The 20,751-nt window shown below is 48.3% G+C and overlaps 1 protein-coding gene across 1 annotated transcript in view; it reads left to right on the top strand.

The window, feature by feature from the left end:
• Positions 1-20,751, top strand: part of ahnak (AHNAK nucleoprotein) — an 83,570-nt gene that overhangs the window by 41,094 nt on the left and 21,725 nt on the right. Inside the window, exons 2-4 of the mRNA XM_059955138.1 lie at positions 6,180-6,288; positions 15,841-15,994; positions 17,603-17,793. Of these exons, the coding sequence (XP_059811121.1) occupies positions 15,841-15,994; positions 17,603-17,793 (345 nt within the window). The 5' untranslated portion in view covers positions 6,180-6,288. The remainder of the gene's footprint in view (positions 1-6,179; positions 6,289-15,840; positions 15,995-17,602; positions 17,794-20,751) is intronic.

The raw sequence follows: 20,751 nt of genomic DNA, 5'->3' as shown, positions 1-20,751 counted from the left end.
ACAGGCAATAAATGCTGGCGACGCTCACAAATGAATTTTAAAAAATCACTGAACAATTGCGATGACCGATTCGCCCACCGACCGGTTTGGTCTTTGGACTGTGGGAGAGAACTAGAGAGCCCGGACGAAACCCCTGAGGACGGGGGTGGGCGGGGAGCGTACAGACTCCCCTTGGGCAGCGGCGGGAATTGAACCCTGGTCACTAGGGGCACCGTGAGGTGTCGTGCTAACTCCGACGCTACCGGGCCGCGCCCTGCCACGAATCCAGACACAAAACGCTGGAGGAACTCGGCAGGTCAGGCAGCATCCGTGGAAATGAATAAACTGTTGACTTTTCTTGCCGAGACCCTTCACCAGGACAGAGAAGGAAGGGGGGGAGAGGCCAGAATAAGAAGGAGGGGGTGTGGGGGGAAGATGTACAAACTAGAAGGCGAGGAGTGAGACCGGGCGAGAGGAAAGGTGGGTTGGTGGGGAAGCTGGGAGGCGATTGGTGGAAAAGGTAAACGGGCTGAAGAAGAAGGAATCTGATTGGAGGGAGGACCTGGGATGGGCAGCTGAGGAGGAGAGGTCAAAGGGGAGCCAGAGTGGGGGGTGGGGAATAAAAGGAAGGGGTGAGAAGTTACCGGAGGTTTGAGAAACCATTGTTCATGGTTGGAGGCTCTCGAAACGCCGCTGCTTCAGTTCCATCAGAGGAGGCGACGGACCTCCTGTCACGTTGGGACGGGCCTGGGGAGTGGAGTGGCTGGCCGGCGGGAAATGCTGTGGCCTTCTGGCATTGGAGCGTGTGAAAGCAAGCGGGGTACTTGCCACGGATTACTGGCTGTACACGTTTACACAAATTAGCCGTGGTGCGTCGGACACGAAACACAATGCTGAGACCCCCAACAACTACAGTGAACTGAGAATCGTCTGAAAATAAGTCTGAGGTTGAAATACAGATATTGGATACAATACGCAGAAGTCCGTAAGCGTGAACTTGCAATGTAAACGACATTTTTAAATGGTTGGAAGTGTTTGCAGCCCAGTGCAGTAATTGGGGGTAATTGAGGGGTAATAGAGGAGGGTGGGGGGGGGTCTAACTGGAACGGTTGATCAGATGAACCCTCTGCCAGAAGAATCTTCAAAGATGGCGCCACAGCCAGAAGAGGTTCTGTGGACGCAGCAAATCCAGAGCAACACACACACACAAAACGCTGGAGGAGCGTAGCGGGCCGGGCAGCGTCTACGGATAAGGGGAAACCGCCGATGCTTCAGGCTGAGTCCTGAAACGCCGTCTGTTGACTCTTCTCCGTAGATGCTGCCCGGCCCGCCGAGCAACTCCGGCGTTCTGTGCACGACTCAGGGTGGGGAGTGTCTGCTGTGATTTCTTCTTGTTCGTGCCCGGAACGGTCTGGGACACGTGCAGCTCCCGCAGCGATGGTGGTCTGCAGCCAGTGACTTTTCTGCTGGCCCGACACTTCTCTGAATCTTTTGTATATTAACATAGAACATAGAAATCTCCAGCACACCACAGGCCCTTCGGCCCAGGAGGTTATGCTGACCATGTAACCTACTCTCGAAACTGTCTAGGATTTCCTTACTGCATAGCCCTCTATTTTTCTAAGCTCCATGTACCTATCCAGGAGTCTCTTAAAAGTCCCTATCGTATCCACCTCCACCACCGTTGCCTGCAGCCCATTCCACGCATTCACCACTCTCTGAGTAAAAAACTTACCCCTGACATCTCCTCTGTACCTACTCCCCAGCACCTTAAACCTGTGTCCTCTTGTGGCAACCATTTCAGCCCTGGGAAAAAGCCTCTGACTATCCACACGATCAATGCCTCTCATCATCTTGTACACCTCTATCAGGTCACCTCTCATCCTCCGTCGCTCCAAGGAGAAAAGGCCGAGTTCACTCAATCTATTCTCATAAGGTATGCTCCCCAATCCGGGCAACATCCTTGTAAATCTCCTCTGCACCCTTTCTATGGTTTCCACATCCTTCCTGTAGTGAGGCGACCAGAACTGAGCACAGTACTCCAAGTGGGGCCTGACTAAGATCGTTATATAAGGTGTTATACTACCTCGCGGTTGCCGCCCATGTTGTACGGAGAGGCATCGCAAGATTACGGAGGGGAACAGCCCTTTACAGCTGCTGCAGTTTTAATGATCCGTTCAGATAAGCTAAAGCTCTTCAATGCTTCAGTCACGCTGCTGGAATGCGCTTTGTAGTGGGTTTCACAAACAAAGGCAGTCAGGGAATCGGACAAGACCGAGCAAGCGACCGCTGTTTAATAAATGGCCTTTATTTGATGTTAGCCTCTTATCACACCCTTCTGGGGCTTTTCCAAGTCTCTTAAGAGCCGAGGAATTAGAAAGGTTGTGTGCCGGGAGGTTGCTGTGCCGTTGGCCCGGTATCCGAAAGCGTCATGGGGGCCGAGCGGCGAGCGCGACGCTCTACAGCGCCGGCGACCCAGGTTCAGGGTCCCGCCGCTGCCCGTGAGGGGTTTGCACGCTCTCCCCATGACCGCGAGGGTTTCCTCCCGCAGTCCGACGACGTCCCGGTTGTTGGGAAATTGTCCCGTGGCTGGGGGTCGGGACTTGCTGGGCGCCGCTGTTGCCTGGGTGTTTCAGTCTGTGGTTTCGGCGACGAACCCTTCTCTCTTGACTCACCAGTGAAACAAACAGAGGTAACTAGGTGTATCAGGCGGCCGCTCCTACCTGCTGCAAGCTTTCAAAACAAAAATAAATACCCTGGCCTGCAGTCGGTGGGGCCATACCTGCCTGACTGAGGACTCCACCGTGATTTATTCAGCTTTCTGCCTGCTACACCGTACCTTCTGTATGTATTAGGAATTTGCTGCCGTGTGTTGGTCAGGGCGTTGAGAAACAACATTCCACAACTGTAAAGAACTATATGAAAAGTAAAATTAAGGAGTCCAGATAGGGAATAAAATGCGTATAAATACATAAATCTCAGCACGAATTTACAGAAAGTGGTTTAAAGTGTTTACAGTACAACAATGGGGGTAAGAGATGGAGGGGGTGGGGGAGGACCGACTAAAACGGTCGATCAGGTGAACTTCCTCAGGGGAAGGAACTTTGAAGGGGGCGCTGGGTTCTTGTATCCGATAGCCCTTAGGCGCTTTCGGGAAAAGCCAGCTTGCTGGCCGGGTAGCGTCCGCAGTGAGCTTTCCCTGTCCGCCCCGGGCGCGTTACATGTCCTGTCCGGGCAAGAGTGGGAATGGCGAGTAATTCCTGGGGGCCGCGAGCCAGCTCTGCAGAGCTGGCTTGTGCGCAGGAGAGAAGCTTTCGCTGCTGAATTCTTGCTTTTTTTCCCGTCACTTCCCCCAGCGAGCTGACAAGCAAAACATGACAAGGGATGTATGCAAGCCTCCTTGTAGATAAGGCCATAAGACACAGGAGCAGATTTAGGCCATTCAGCCCATCGAGTCTGCTCTGCCATCCCACCATGGCTGATTTATTATCCCTCTCAAACCCACTCTCCTGCCTCCTCCCCGTAACTTTTGACGCCCTGACTAATCGAGAACCTGTCGACCTCCGTTTTAAATCTACCCGATGACTTGGCAATGAATTCCACAGATTCTCAACCCTCTGACAGAAGAGATGCCTCCTCCTCACCCCGATAACGAGTGGGCAGTTTTACCACTGAACGCCAGGATTCCTCCGCACTGGACAGGGGGTGCGAAGAGTCATTTGAACGGGGCCGAGTGAGGCTACAGCTCTTGATTTTGTGCCAATTTTCTTTTTTAACCTGCGCTCGGATCGATCCCCCCCCTTCCCTCCGATGTAGCGCCCCACCTTCTGCCTTTCATGCACCTACCTAAGACCCCGGTGTACCTGCCTCTATCCCCACCCGTGGCAGGACGTTCCACACACCCTCCTCACTCTGCGATTGAAAACAAAACTGCCTCTGACATCCCCCAACCCCACCCCACACTTTAAAGTTGCGCTCCCCGGCCCTGGGCGTGGCAAGGTGGGGTAGCGGTTAGCACACCGGTTTAGAGTGCCGGCGACCGGGGTTCGATTCCCGCCGCTGCCCGTAAGGAGTTTGCATGTTCTCCCCGTGACCGCGAGGGGTTCCTCCCGCAGACCAAAGCTGCCAATTGTTCAGTGTCCCGTGATTAGGCTCGGGTTAAATCGAGAGCCTCTATCTCAATAAATAAACACACGGATTGTTTTATGTATATCAGGGTGGGAGATTGTAAACTCCCAACAAGTTGTTTAAAGATTGCCTTATCTCTTGGTGGATGTTTTCATCAGATTAAAGCTGTTTCATCAATGAGACTGGCCCGGGCCTGCTGTGATTTATGAAAGAGTCACTGAATCATCTGTGGTTCAGCTCTCTGTAAGCCATGCTTCCTCCGCAGCTGTCAAAACACAGCCTTTTATGTCTCAAACCAGCAAGGAGTTCTTTCCCCCTCAAAGTGGGATTGCTGGGGGCGGTTCTTCTGCGCGCGCTGGACGCGTTCCAGCCGTTGGGGGGAGGGGGGATGCGTTTTTGGTTCAGCGGGCAAGGATTTTGGGCACCCTGCCGCTCGGAGAGCCTCGCTCGGAATTCTGCCCCCCGAGTTTTCTCCTTTCCGACAGGGACGTCTGTCAGAAAGAAGTTCAGCGGGGAGTAGGCCCTGAAAACGTACAGTCCTGTGCCAAACACACACACACACACACACACACACACACAGAATGTCTAAGACTTTTGCACAGTACTGTAGTAATTTTATGAATTGCACAGTACTGCTGCCACAAAAAAAAAACCAAATTTCATGACGTCCGCGAACGACGATAAACCTGATTCTGATCTGGGTCTCTACTGTGGTCTGAGAGTGGGAAGGGGGCAGGGAGAGAGGGGGATCAGGGCTGGGGAAAGGGGAAAGGGAGCGGGAAGCACCGGAGAGACGTTCTGTAGTGATCAATGGCTCGGAAGTAACTGACCTTGCCCGGTGTCTCGGGGCCGGGTGTGTCCGCACCCCTCCCGCGGGCGCTCCCCCCTCCGCCGTTCCCAGCATCCTTTGCTGTTACCGGCTACACAAAGGTGCTCTCCCCTCCACATTGACAAATGCAATGCTGTGCAAAAGCCTCAGCCCCCCCCCCCCACTATATGTACGTTCAAGGCTTTTACACAGTCCTGTGAGGTGTGGGCAAGCTGCATCGGAGCCAGAATATGTGACGATGCCCCACCCACCACGTTCTCGGACTGTGTTGGTCGTTGGTACAAGTAACATATTTCACTGTACGTTATGATAAGTAAAACTAACCCTAACATTACTTTAGAGATGATTTGACCCTCGTGTTGAAAGGCTAACTGGGGAGTTCGTTGTACCCATCGGAGTTTCTAACTGGGCTTAATGCTCACTCAGTAACTAAGTTAATAGCTGAAGTGGAGTTTAAGCTTTATGACTGGAAGATCATAAGATACAGGGGCAGATTAGGCCATTCGGCCCATCGTGTCTGCTCCGCCATTCCATCAGGGCTGATTTATTATCCTGCTCAGCCCCATTCTCCTGCCTTCTCCGTCACTGATCAAGAACCGCTTTAAATGTACCCTACGACTTGGCCTGTGTAGCCGCCTGTGGCGATGCATGCCACAGATTCCCCACCCTCTGGCTGAAGAAATTCCTCCTCATCTCCATTCTAAAGGGACGTCCTTCCGTTCTGAGGCAGTGCCCTCTGTTCTAGACTTCCCCGCCCCCCCCCCCCCATAGGAAACATCCTCTCCTCATTCACTTTATCTGGACCTGTCAATACTTGATGGGCTTCAATGAGACACCCCTCCTCCCCTTCCTCTAAACTCCAGCGAGTACAGACACAGAGCTTTTGAACTCAAAGTGCTGGAGGAACTCAGCAGGCCAGGCAGCGTCTGTGGAAAAAAGTACAGTCGACGTTTCACCCGGAAACCCTTTAGCAGAACTGGAGAGCGAGCGTCCCCCCCCCCCCCCCCAACAACCTTCTCCCCACAATCTTCGCTGCCCTGACTGATCAAGAAGCTTTCCTCTCCAGTCCTGCCGAAGGGCCTCGGCCCGAAACGACGACTGCATACTCTTATGTTTCCTAGAGGCCTCCCGGCCCGCTGAGCTCCTCCAGCGCCGTGCGCACGTGGCTGGGGTTCCCAGCATCTGCCAAGCTCTCCAGCCTTGGGACTTTGCTGAGTTTCACCATTTGCTGTTTCTGTTCCAGCACCGCGAGCCTGCAGTGAGCACAAGTGAAGTAAGAGATCTGAATTCCCAGCCGAAGGAGAGGCAGCCATTTTGTTTCCTTCTTTAAGTGACGAAGAAATCACACAAAGGTACGTGCTCTCTCCCTTTGGTTGTATGGCGCAGAAGTGGATTTGTGAACAAGTCGCTCTGAAATCATTGCATATTTCATTAACACCGATGTGCCTTGAACGGTCTTGCACGACTACAAAAGCAACAATCTCGTGCAACGTGCTCGTGTCAGTATGATTTTGAACTAAAACCTATATGGTTTAAAATACTTAAGGACAGTTAGAGGCCAATCGTGTTGGTTGAGTTGTCCAAAAACCACTTCGCCATAAGACAGAGGAGCAGAATTAGGCTATTCAGCCCATCGAGTCTGCTCCACCATTCCATCTACTTTCCCTCTTGATCCCCCTGCCTTCTCCCCATAATCTTCGTCACCCTGGCTATCAGCCTCCATTTTAAATATACCCAATGTCCTGGCCTCTACATTGGCCTGTGGCAACGAGTTCTGCGGATTCCCCGCCCCCTGGCTGAAGAAATTCCTCGCATTAGGGAGGTATTTCTGTTCTGAGGCTGTGCCTGCTGATCCTAGACTCTCCCCGTTATTGGAAACATCCTCTCTCTGTCCGCTCTATCTAGGACTTTGGGTATTCAGTAGTTACGCTCCACTGGGCAGTGGTGACCTCTGACCTTCTGAACCCTGGTCTGCCTGTAGCAGGAATATGAAAGCTATGGATATGATCTTCACAAAATCCTCCAAATCTAACACCATTGTCCTCTCTCATTCTGCCATATCCTCCCTCATTACGTTTTTCAGGGCCTATTTGACGGACTGTGCCCTGTTTGTTTATTTATTGAGAAACCGCGTGTATTAGGCCCTGCCAGCCCTTCGAGCCACAGCGCCCGGCGACCCCCGATTTAACCCTAGCCTAATCACAGGACAACTTACAATGACCCATTAACCTACCAACCGGTACGTTTTTGGGCTGTGGGAGGAAACCGGAGCACCCGGAGGAAACCCACGCGGTCACGGGGAGAGAATGTTCAAACTCCTCGCAGGCAGCGGCGGGAATCGAACCCGGGTCGCCGGTACTGTAGATCATCGTGCTCACCACCAGGCTGCCAGGCTGTGTTAATAAGATCTTTCTCTAAACCTGAGGAGACTGAGGCCCTTTGGAGTGTGCAGGCCTCTCCCTCACACGTTCTACCGGTCTGTTGTCACCAGTACAATCTCCTATGGGGTGGTGAGCTGGGGCAATGGCATCAACACGGGTGATGCCAACAGGCTCGATAAACTGATTGGAAAGGCCTGGCTCTGTTACAGGAGTCAAACTGGACACACTGGAGCCTGTGGTGGAACAAAGGACCCGACGGAAAACCCCGGCGATTCTGGACAATGTTTCTCACCCTCTGCACGCCACCTTGGCTGAACGGAGGAACACTTTCAGTGACAGACTGAGACAACTGCGCTGCTCCAAAGAGGGATATACGAGGTCATTCCTACCCTCGGCCGTCGGGCTCGATAATGAGCCGACCTACAGCCAGGGAAGTGATGACCCCGCCCCCCCCCCCCCTCCTGTTAGACTGTCTGAGGGAACTTATTTTTAATTCTCTCTTACTTCTCTTCTAATATTCGTATACCGGTGCATTTGTAACGCGACTGTGACATTACAATAATCTCCTCTGGGATCAGTAGAGTACATATCTATCTATACCTCAAAGTGAGACCCAAGCCTTCGACAGAAGAGTGATCTTGAGACGTGGTGAAGTTCAGTTATGGAGGTAGGGAATTTAAATCCAGTTATTTAAATAAATAACCAGAAATTTAACAGAAAGTGTCTTCTCCATAATTACGACCAAACCGTGATTTAAAACCCACCTGGCTGCTGGATCTCATTGAAACTTACCAAATGTTGAAAGGACTAGGTAGGGTGGATGTGGAGAGGGTGGGGGTATCCGGAACTAGAGGGCCCGGCCTCAAAATTGAGGGGCGACTATTTAGAGCAGGGGTAAGGAGGAATTTCTTCAGCCAGAGAGCGGTGAATCTGCGGAACGCTCTGCCACAGACTGCGGTGGAGGGCAGGTCCGTGGGTGTATTTAAGGTGGGAGTTGAATGTTTCCTGATTGGTCGGGGCATCAAAGGATAGGACAAAGGAGACAGGTGTACGGGGTTGAGTGGGATCTGGGGTCAGGCAGACTCGATGGGCTGAATGGCCTAATTCTGCTCCTATGCCTTATGGTCTAAATGCCTATTGGGGGACAGCCCGGTGTGCTGGTGTGGTAGAACCGCCCCAGTGCTGTCACGATTTAATTGCACAGCTTTACCGAAACGGTTCCCAGTTTTGTGCCTTTTGACCTCTCTGCCCTCGCTGCCTGGGGAGTTTCGGCAATTCTCCCGAAATTTTGCCGGACCCAACCAGGTTCTTTTAGGAGCCCGTGAATAATTGGAAGCTTGTTACCTCACAGCCGTTTAGCTTGTAGTTTAGACAAGGGGGGCAGATGCAGAACGTACGAAGCCTCAGGGAAAGACAAAGACAAGATGGTGATCTTTGCATAGTCTCAATCACGAGAAGATCTGCCGATGCTGGAAATCCAGAGCAACACACCACAAAATGCCGGAGGAACTTAGCAGGAGAAAGGGAGGGCTGAAGCAAAGATATAGGTTGAGTGAGTGGGCCAAGGAATACAATGTTGGTAAATGTGAGATCATCCTCTTTGGAAGGAATAATAGAAGAGCAGGTTATTATTTAAACGGTGAAAGATTGCAGCATGCTGTTGTGCAGAGGGACTTGGGAGTGCTTGTTCATGAACCGCAAAAAGTTGGCGTGCAGGTACAACAGGTTATTAAGAAGGCAAACAGAATTTTGGTCTTCTTTGCTAGAGGGATTGAATTGAAGAGCAGGGAGGTTATGCTGCAACTGTGCAGCACCTGGAGTACTCTGTGCAGTTCTGGTCTCCGTACTCGAGGAAGGATATACTGGCTTTGGAGGCGGTGCAGAGGAGGTTCACCAGGTTGATTCCAGGGATGAAGGAGAGATTGAGTCGCCTGGGACTGTGCTCTCTGGAAGTTCAGAAGAATGAGAGGGGATCTTACAGAAACATACAAAATTTTGAAAAGGATAGATAAGATAGAAGTAGGAAAGTTGTTTCCACTGGTAGGTGAGACTAGAACTAGGGGACATTGCCTCAAGATTCAAGGGAGAAGATTTAGGATGGAGATGAGGAGAAACTGTTTTTCCCAGAGAGTGGTGAATCTGTGGAATTCTCTGCCCGGGGAAGCAGCTTAGGTTTCCTCACTAAATATATTTAAGAAACAGTTAGATAGATTTTTACATAGTAGGGGAATTAAGGGTTATGGGGAAAAGGCAGGTAGATGGAGCTGAGTTTACGAACAGATGAGCCATGATCTTATTGAACGATGGGGCAGGCAGATGGGCCAATGGCCGACTCCTGCTCCTATTGCTTATGTTCTTATGCTCTTATTAAAGAGCTGGAAGTTGGTTGGTGATAGCAATAAAGGGCTGGAGAAAGGGGGGGATCTGATAGGAGAGGACAGAAGGCCGTGAAAGAGAAGGAAGGGAAAGGAGTCGACGTTTCCGGCTGAGACCCTTCTTCAGGGCTGAGAAAGGGTCCTTTAGAAGGGTTAAGATAAGACAAGGCCAATTCCTGAGATAAGCAAAGGACCAATTAAAAGATGCACGGTCACAGCCACGTGCGTCATGTGCTGATGCTTAGCCAATGAGAAAGGAAATGGCTGTTATGTAACTGCTATACTGCTTTTCTGCCAGTAGGCGGAGGCAGACATCGCATGTCATGAAAACTATGAGTTAGAAAATTGTGTGTTGGTAAGAGCTACCATTGTAGTCTGGTGTTAATTGAACTAATGCTTTATTAAAAGCATATTTAAAAATCGATTCTAGCACATGTAGTAATGTAAAATCCTGCCAAATGAAGTGACTCTGCACATTGACTCTACCAGTGGCAACGTTTCAAATCCAGGTTCCTAGGAACCATTATTTTTCAGGACCTCACCTGGAAGGACCATATCTCCTTCATCAACACAAGGGCTCAGGAGGTGGTGATACTTTCTTGCAGCAGTTGGTAAAATCCCATCTTCCCCAGAGAGTCCTGGTGCAATTCTACGCTGCCATCATAGAGAGCATCTGCACATCAGCCATTAAAAGCAGGACAACCCCCCCCCCCCCCCACCCCGTGGCCACCCATTTCAGTTCTACTTCCCGTTCCCGTTCCGACGGGTCAGTCCACGGTCTCCTCTACCGCCGCTACGAGGCCATGAACAGGTTGGAGGAGCAAGACCTTGTATTCCGCCTGGGTAGCCCCCCCCCCCCCACCAACCCGGTGGAGGTTCGACTTGAGGGGGCTGCACTATGGCTGTACTCGCTGGAACTCAGCAGGATGAGGGGAGATCTTACAGAAACACAAGACATTATGAAAGGGATAGATAAGACAGAGGCATGAAAGTTGTTTCCACTGGGAGGTGAGACTAGAACTAGGGGACGTAGCCTCAAGATTCGAGGGAGTAGATTGAGGACGGAGATGAGGAGGAACTGCTTTTCCCAGAGAGTGGGGAATCTGTGGAATTCTCTGCCCAGGGAAGCAGTGGAGGCTGCCTCAGTAAATATATTTAAGACAAGGTTGGATAGATTTTAGCATTGTCAGGGAATTAAGGTTTGTGGGGAAAAGGCAGGTGGGTGGAGATGAGTCCATGGCCAGATCAGCTGTCGGAGCAGGCTCGACAGGCCAGATGGCCGACTATTTCTTAGGTTCTTATGGCATAAACATCGATATCTCAAGCTTCTGATAATTTCCCCCTTCACCATTCCCTATACCCGTTTCTCCCTCTCATCTACCCATTACCTCCCCCAGTCCTCCTCCCCTTCCCTATCCTCCGAGCTCAACACACCACACCATAGACAATCCCTAATGCGAATGAATGTACCGTTAGCCAGCCGGTGGTGTAGTGGCGCCTGCACTGGACTTCGAGGCGAGCAGTCCCAGGACGGGAACCTTGCACGCCGTCCCTCTGTGCTGGGTTGAGCGTCCAGCCAGCACCTCAGCCTTTTAAAAACAGATGCTAACCAAGTTACCACCCACGAGGCACGGGGAGGGTGAACAATAAATGAATCTGGCGAAAAAGGCTGGTCCTTGAGAAAAGCTTTCGTTTAAAATGTGAGGAAAATTACAAAGGGTAATTTAAATTACAAAGGTGGAATTAGGCCTTAGCTTTTCAGGATTGCTTTACTCAATCACTATGCTTGATACTCATGTGCATTTTTTGCTAACTTTTGTGCAACCGTTTTTACTCTGCTTAGGAGTTCGTGTTTATGACAAGAGAGCGTGTCTTGAGGATAGGTTGAGTGAACTAGAGTCTTTTTTCCCCCTTTGGAGTGAAGGAGGATGAGAGACCGTCAGATATAGGAGCAGAATTAGGCCATTTGGCCCATAGAGTCTGCTCCACCCGTTCATCCCAGGTTGGGAGACCGGTCGGTTTCAACGGGGTCACCTCTCATCATGGCTGGTCCATTTTCCCTCTCAGCCCTAATCTCCTGCCTTCTCCCCGTACCCCTTCAGTCAAGGATTCACCAGCCTCTGCCTTAAACATACGCAATAACTTGGCCTCCACCGTCGCCTGTGGCAACGAATTCCACAGATTCATGACCCCCTGGCTAAAGAAATTCCTCCTCATCTCCGTTTTGAGGCTGTGTCCTCTGGATTTGGACTCCCCCAACGTAGGAAACATCCTCTCCACACCCACTCTATTGAGGCCTTTCAACATTTGATAGGCCTCAATGAGGGTCACCTCTCACTCTTCTGAATTCCAGTGAGTAAAGGCCCAGAGCCATCAGACGCTCCTCATATGATGTGTTAGAGGTGTACCAGATGATAAGAGGCATAGATTAATTGGAGACTGGAAGGAAAATGGCTACTATCAGAGGCATAATTTCAATGCCATTGGAGAAAGGTATGGCGTGGTTTCTTACACAGTCGTTTGCTTAGAACACCCTGCCAGAGGTGGTAATCACCGATCGACACAAGCTTGTCCTTCGGTCACCCCATGGGCTTATTCTTGTCCGCAGCCACTGGGACAAGTTATAGATGACGCATTTTTAATGGGAAAGTATCCATCAAATGAGCCAGTGCGTCCAAGTTATCTCCGTGTAACAATACACCCTAATTGTCAGCATCAGGTTTAATATCATCAGTGTATGTGATGAAATTTAACTTTGCAGTAGTAGTACAATGCAATACATAATAATAGGGAAAAAAATTGTGAATTACATATTTATATTAAATAGTTAAGTTAAATAAGTAGTACAAAAATAGAAATAAAAAAATAGTGAGGTAGTACTCAGAGGTTCAATGTCCATTTAGAAATCAGATGGCAGAGGGGAAGAAGCTGTTCCTGAATCGTTGAGTGTGTGCCTTCAGGCTCCTGTACCTCCTCCCTGATGGCAGAGGGGAAGAAGCTGTTCCTGAATCGTTGAGTGTGTGTATTCAGGCTCCTGTACCTCCTCCCTGATGGTAGAGGGGAAGAAGCTGTTCCTGAATCGTTGAGTGTGTGTCTTCAGGCTCCTGTACCTCCTCCCTGATGGTAGCAATGAGAAGAGGACAGGTCCCGCCCGGGTGGTGGGAGGTCCTTAATGATGGATGCTTGAGAAGAGGGCATGTCCTGGGTGATGGGGGTCCTTAATGATGGACGCTGCCTTTCTGAGGCGCCGCTCCTTGAAGATGTCCTGGATACGACGGAGGCTGGTGCCTGAGATGGAACTCCCTGCAGCTTACTTTGATCCTGCTAGTAACGACCCCCACCCCAACCCCACCCCCAATACCAAACGGTGATGCGGCCAGTTCGAATACTCTCCAAGGTATATCTGTAGAAACTTTTGAATGGTTTTGGAGGCATAACCATCAAAATTAATATCACTGGCGTATGTAGTGAGATTTGTTGTTGTGGCAGCAGTACTGTGCAATACACAAGAAAACTATAAATTACAACAAGGAATGTATATAAAATATAAATTGAAGTAGTGCAAAGAGGGAACAAAAATTATAGGTAGCATTCATGGGTTGGTTCATTGTTCGCTCCAAAATCCCATGGCAAAGGGGACAAGCCGTTCCTGAATCGTTGAGTGTGTGACTTAAGGCCCCTGTACCTCCTCCCTGCTGATAGTAGGTGGGGGTCTTTAATGATGGATGGCGCCTTCTTTGAGGCATTGCCTTCTGAAGATATACTTGATGCTGGTGAGACTATAGTGTCCACGCTGGAGCTGGCTCACGCTTGATTCTCTTGGCTAGAATTTTAACTGCAGTTGAATTATTGTTTTACTTTAACACACGGTTTCTGTTTACAAGCCAAATATCCTCGACAGGCTTCATGGAGTATTCTGGTGGCCTGCTGCAAGTTTTAAGCACAAACTCAGCAAGGTCTCTCTGCTTTTGTGCTCTCTTTAAAAGTGCACTGTTTAATTTGTATTGCTTTTCATTTTTCAAATCACCTGACACCTTTCCTTGTTGAACAATGAGGCAGGCAGCAGAATATGGGAATATATCTGTAATCCTGAAGCCTTTATGAATGCGTAACTTTTGTAAAATGCAATGTAACAAAATGGAACCTATGAAATCCCGGAGTGCTTTACTGGTTTGGATGGGAGGTATGCCAAGTCTGTGTGTTTTATGATAGGAAGTGGTGCTTTTTTTTAATGACACGAGTTGTGTATTTTATAGTGGGAGGGGTGCTTTGACAACAGAGTAACAGGACTCAGCTTCTAAAGAACAACTGGCAGAATAAGAATTCCAGGATTGAATGGCTTGTTGTACGGGGAGCATTTGATGACTCTGGACCTGTATTCACTGGAATTTGGAACAATGTTGGGGGGGGGGGTGACCTCATTGAAACCTATTGAATGCTGCAATCTCTTGATAGATATGGAGAGGATGTTCCCTGTGGTGGGAGAGTCTAAGACCAGAGGACACAGCCTCAGAATAGAGAGGCCTCCTTTTAGAACGGAGATGAGGAGAAGGAATTTCTTTAGCCAGTGAATGGTGGATCAGTGGAACTCTTTGCCACTAGCTGCTCTGGACACCAAGTCTTTATGTATATTTAAGGCAGAGGTTGATAGATTCTTGATTGGTCAGGCATGAAAGGGTATAGGATTGGGGTTGAGAGGAAAAATGGTTCAGCCTTGATGAAATAGCAGAGCAGACTTGATGGGCCAAATATCCTGCACATATATCTTATGGTCTTATGGAACATTATAAAATTGAGCAACCTAATTATTGTTCTCTGTAAAACATCAGAAGTGATTTGCATGAGTCATGAGATTGAAGCTATTTTCCAAACACTTGCGTGGAGATTGAACTTCCCTTGCAAGTGAAATGATAAATGTGTCTGTAGTTTGATCCACTCTGAATTTGTTGGAGTTTGTTTCTGTATATTAGAAGACTGAGCTGGCCAGTATATGATGAGAGGTAAGATTCTCCAGATGTTCTCTTGTACGATCGAGGGCCAGGCAGCATCTGCACTCAGTGCCTATCTTATGAGGTACCTCCTCAACCTAATGAAGCAGCTACTTAGTGCATGTTTGTGGCCTTCCAATTCCTATAGCCCATCCACTTCCAGGTTTGTTGTGCTGTGCATTCAGAGATGCTTTGTTGCACACCGTTATAACGTGTGCCTATTTGAGGAACTGTCGCCTTCCAGTCATCTTGAGCCAGTCTGGACATTCTTCGCTGACCTCTCTCCTTAACAAGGCGTCTTTGCTCATGTAACTGCTGCTCACCGGGTGCCGCTCTTTGCACCATTCTCTGTAAACTCTGGAGACTGTTGTGCATTAAAATCCCAGGGGGTACTCCGAGCACCCTGTCCGGCACCAACACAAAGTCACTGAGGTCCCATTTCTTCCCTGTCCTGGTGTTTGGTCTCAACAATTGAACCTGTCTCCTCAGGCGGTGAGACTAATGAGTACCCTGGCACCTCCAAGCTCTCATCACTCGGAGAGCAAGCTGTTCACTGTTTACCTGTGGTGCACCATACATGCCCTTTGAATGATATTTTATCAGCTTATTTTTGGTAGTATTTTAATTTGTGTACTCTGTGCGATGTCTGTTTTGTGGGCCCAGTATTATCTGGAGGAAGGCTGTTTTGTTTGACGGTCAATATGTTCAGTCAAATGACATTAATCTTCATGGGATTTCATTGAGACCCTCTCTCTCAGCTCGCTCTCTGCTAGTCACTGACATTTCAACCATGCATTTCTCCAGTCCTGCTACCACAGCTATAGGTCCTTCCTGAGAACTTGCCTCTGCCTAAATGCACCTTCCCCCTCACCTGGTCTCACCTATCACCTGCCAGCTTCCCCTCTCCCCACAGTCTTATTCTAATTCCTTCCTCTCCAGTCTTGATGAAGGGTCTCGGCCCAAATCGTTGACCTGTTTATTCCTCTCCATAGATGCTGCCCGACCCGTTGAGTTCCTCCAGCATCTTGTGTGTGTTACTCTGGATTTCCAGCATCTGCAGAATCTCTTGTGCCTGGTGCCGACTGTAACTTTCCGGTCAGGGCTTCTCTCCGCAGCGCACGAGTAGTTAACTGATACTTTGTGACGTCTTGTTTCTGCAGATGGCTAAGAAAGATGATGATTTGGATGTCTTGCTCCCGAACTGGTCGGGAGCTGCTGCACACGGGTTCACCATAAGTGGTAGTGACGATGGGATCTTCATCAAGGACGTGATGGAGAATTCGCCAGCTGGGAAGAGCGGAGTGATGAAAGAAGGTATGGTCATAGAGTCATCAGACACTACCGCGCAGAATCTGGCCCTTCCGCCCATCTAGTCCATGCCAAACTATCATTCTGCCTAGTCCCATCGACCTGCACCCAGACCAAAGCCCTCCATACCCCTCCCATCCAAAAATTCAAAGTACATTTATTGTCAAAGTATGTATGTAGCATGCAACCCTGGGATGCGTCTTCCCCACATCGGACATGAAACAAAGAAACACTATGGAACCCATTTAAAGAACAACACCAACCCGCCCTCCCACGCTCTTGGAAGAGATTAAAAAACCTTTTTGATTAGTTTTCAATTTTTAATCTTTTTTTTATACTGCTTATAGTATGCCATCCTTTAGGCAGTGTCATCAAATGTGAATACATGAATTTTCAATCCTTCTTCTACGTAGTGAATAGTTTGTAGCATTAACAGATCCTTATAAACACAAGCCCTTCCTGCCCATTATCTACTCTCCTTGACTCCTATCGACTCCCAATTAGGTCAATAATGTACCTTAAGCTCTGTGAGGTCAAAACCCTCAAAATGACAGAACTAAAAGGAACTAAAAATCAGAATCAAATCACCACCATATGTCATGGGATTTGTTGACTTTTGCAGCAGCAGTACTCTGTAATAATAGAGAAAAAAACGCAAATTGCAGTAAGTATTTACTAGACTATATGTTAAACAGTTAAATAAGTAGTGCAAAAACAGAAATAAAAGTGGTGAGGTAGTGTTCATGGGTTCAATGTCCGTTTAGAAATCGGATAAATCTGATGGCAGAGGGGAAGAAGCTGTTCCTGAATCGTTGAGTGTGTGCCTTCAGGTTTCTGTACCTCCTCCCTGATGGCAGAGGGGAAGAAGCTGTTCCTGAATCGCTGAGTGAGCATCTTCAGGCTCCTGTACCTCCTCCCTGATGGCAGAGGGGAAGAAGCTGTTCCTGAATCGTTGAGTGTGTGCCTTCAGGTTTCTGTACCTCCTCCCTGATGGCAGAGGGGAAGGAGCTGTTCCTGAATCGCTGAGTGTGTGCCTTCAGGCTCCTGTACCTCCTCCCTGATGGCAGAGGGGAAGAAGCTGTTCCTGAATCACTGAGTGTGTGTCTTCAGGCTCCTGTACCTCCTCCCTGATGGCAGAGGGGAAAAAGCTGTTCCTGAATCGTTGAGTGTGTGCCTTCAGGTTTCTGTACCTCCTCCCTGATGGTAACAGTGAGAAGACAGCATGCCCTGGGTGGTGGACACCACCTTTTTGAGACACCGCTCCTTGAAGATCTCCTGGATACTACAAACACTAGAACCTATGATGCAGCTGACTAATTTTACAACTCTCTGCAACTTATCAGGTGGCGATGCAGGCAAAATTCAAAGTAAATGTTGTTATCAGTGTATGTACATGTCACCACCTACAACCCCGAGATTCATTGTCCTGTGGGCATACTCAGCAAAGAAGATCAATGAAGGTTCAACTAGAGTGCAGAGGTGGTGAGGATCTCTGATGATGGACGCTGCTTTTCTGCCGCAGCGTTTCGTGTAGATGTGCTCAATGGTCGGGAGGGCTTTACCTGTGATGGACTGTACTCGTATAAATACAAGTTCTTATGCTCTTCTGTCTAGGTGACCAAATCGTAAGTGCAACTATTTACTTTGATGAGATGGGATATGAAGAAGCACAGAAAATACTACAGACAGTGGATCGACACACAGTGGGACTGAAGTTACATCGGAAAGGGGAGAGGCTTTCTCCTGGGGGAAGTTACTCCTGGGAGCCAGAAAGATATGGGGCCACAAGTCCGGATGCTGTATTGGTATGTGCACTGGAGTATCGCGTAAAGTCACATAGGCTCACAATTGCTAGATGACACTATCTGTACATTGCAGAGTAACATGCACAAAATGCAGGAAGGTTCTCACGAAGGGTCTTGGCCCGAAATGCCGACTCTTTTATTCCTCTCCTGACCTGCTAAATTCCTCCTGCATTTTTGCGTGCATTGCTCTGGATTTCAAGCACCTGCAGAATCTCTTGTGTGCATTACAGAAACGCCTCGAGGAGCAGCCATCTGAAATATTCCAAAACTAACAGCAGTTTAGATGATGGAAGGCTAAAATGGCAAGTGTTCATATTCCTCATTGAAACACGTACACTAACTGAGCGTGGCAAGCACGTTTGGGTTTGGCTGCGGTGGCATCCACACTTGCACGGCAAATGCTGTCGACACTGGAAATCATAAATAAAAAAGCAGGAAATGGAAATATACATAGAAGGTTAGGCAGGATTTATGAACTTAAAACTCCTCTATCTGCAAATGCTGCCTGATCTGATAGATACTATTCTGTTTTTGTCCCACGGTGATGAACTGCTTAGCCAACAGCTGAAAGGCAAAAGATTAGCTTGCAGGGTTGAAAAATGGCAGATGGAATTTAGTGCAGACAAGTGCAAGGAGTTGCATTTGGTAGGTCCAACCAGGGTAGGTCTTAGACAGTGAGTGGTAGGGGACTGAGGGACAGAGGGATCTGGGAATACAGGTCCATAATTCATTGAAAGCTGTGTCACAGGTGGATAGGGTCATAAAGAAAGCTTTTTGGCACATTGGCCTTCATAAATCAAAGTATTGAGTACAGGAGATGGGACGTTGAAGATGTTGGCGAGGTCTAATTTGGAGTATTATGTGCCTACCGACAGGAAAGATATAAATATGGTCAAAAGAATACAAGAGAAATTTTTGCTGGATTTGAAGGACCTGAGTTATGAGGAGAGATTGAATAGTTCAGGACATTAGTCCTTGGAATGTAGGAGAGGAGATTTGATGGAGGTATACAAAAGATTAAATGGAAAATAGACAGGATAAATGCCAGCAGGCTCTTTATGCTGAGGTTGGGTGGGGCTTACAACCAGAGGTCGTGGGTTAAGGGTGAAAGGTGAGAAGTTTAAGGGGAACATGAGGGGAAACATCTTCATTCAGAGGGTGGCGAGAGTGTGGAACGAGCATAAGTGGTGCGTGCAAACTCAATTTCAATTTTTAAGAGAAGTTTGAATAGGTACGTGGATGGTTGGGGTGTGGAGGGCTATGGTCGGGTGCAGGTTGATGGGGGTAGGCAGTTTAAATGGTTCAGCATGGACTAGATGGGCTGAAGGGCCTGTTTCTGTGCTGTACTGTTCTATGACTCCATAATGTGTGCCTTGAACTAGTTAAAAGATGATCACTCGTAAAGGGCACAGTCTCTCATTGAAAGACAGGAAGGGAGAAAAAATCTGAGGAAAATAATAGATGGAACAGAGGTACACACCAAATGCTGCAGGAACTCAGCAGGTCAGGCATCTATGGAAAAGAATAAACAGTTGACGTTTCAGGCTGAAATGATCTGTCCTGCTGAAGGGTTTCGGCCCAAAATGCTGGCAATACTCTTTTCCATAAATGCTGCCTGGCCTGCTGAGTTCCTCCAGCATTTTGTGTGTAGTTCAGATTTCCAGCACCTGCAGATTTTCTCTTGTTAATGATGGAACACAGAGTAAATTTAATGGCAAAACCCTCATTTGGTTGCACGATGCCCTAATTCAAATCCATAAATTCGAACTTAAATGTTTCTGCTCCAAAATTTATAACCCATTTCTAACATAGTTGATTGCAACAGGAACAGCTTGAGTAATTACTAGTTCTTTTAACTCACTCCTTGTTTTACGATGGGTTTTGTGACCTAGGACTCTCTCCTTGGAGCGAAGGATGAGAGGTGACTTGATAGAGGTGTACAAGATGGCAAGAGGCATAGATCAATTGGGCAGCCAGAGACCTTTCCCTAAGGCAGCTAATACCAGGGACATAATTTTAAGGTGTTTGGAAGAAAGTGTTGGGGGAGGGATATTAGAGGTAGCTATTTCACACAGTGCCTTGTGAGTGCATGAAGCACCCTGCCAGAGAGATTGGTGGAAGTAGATCCATTGGGGCATTAGATAGACACATGGATGATAGTGCAATGGAGTATTATGAAGGAGAAAAGAGTTAGATTGGTCTTAAGAGTAGGTTAAAATGTCAGCACAACACTGTGGGCTGAATGGCCTACACTGTGCTGTAGAGCATAAGACATAGGAGCTGAATTAGGCCATTCAGCCTATTGAATCTGTCCTGACAATCATTGCTAATTTAATATCTCTCTCAACATCTTTATCCTGCCTTTTCCCCTCTGTTCTATCCTTATCAACAATTTTTCTCCCGACAACCCATGGCTTCTGTCTCATACTCAGTGGCAATTTTTCACAAATAAATAGTAGTAGAACAATTCACTACTTCACCTGGAAAAGGTCACAGGAATATGGATGCCCAGCAGCAGGGAAGAGCTTTCTGAAATTATGGCAGAATGTTTCAAGAAGCTATCAGTATCAACAAATGTAGCCAGAACCTGGGATGCAAAGGGGGAGTTTATCATGAAGGACTTCAAAGATATTGCCATACGCACGGAGTGCTCCCTTAGACTGGGAGTCACATCAGTTGAAATTGTACACAAAGCAAGTATAGTTGTTAATTATTTTCATTTAGAGACAAGCATGATAACAGGTCTTCCCAGTTCAATGGGCCCATGCCACCCAATTACACTCATATGGGACCAGTTAACCTACTGACACATACATCTTTAGGCTGTGGGAGGAAACCAGAGCACCTGGAGGAAACGCAAACTCCTTACAGACAGTGGTGGTATTGAACCTGGGTCCCTGGAACTGTAATACAGACACGGAGAAAGATTTCTACAACAGATTAGCTAATAAAACAAAG

Source organism: Hypanus sabinus, chromosome 31 (assembly GCF_030144855.1).
Source record: "Hypanus sabinus isolate sHypSab1 chromosome 31, sHypSab1.hap1, whole genome shotgun sequence".
NCBI classification, from domain to species: domain Eukaryota; kingdom Metazoa; phylum Chordata; class Chondrichthyes; order Myliobatiformes; family Dasyatidae; genus Hypanus; species Hypanus sabinus.
This window is presented reverse-complemented; position numbering and strand designations above follow the sequence as displayed.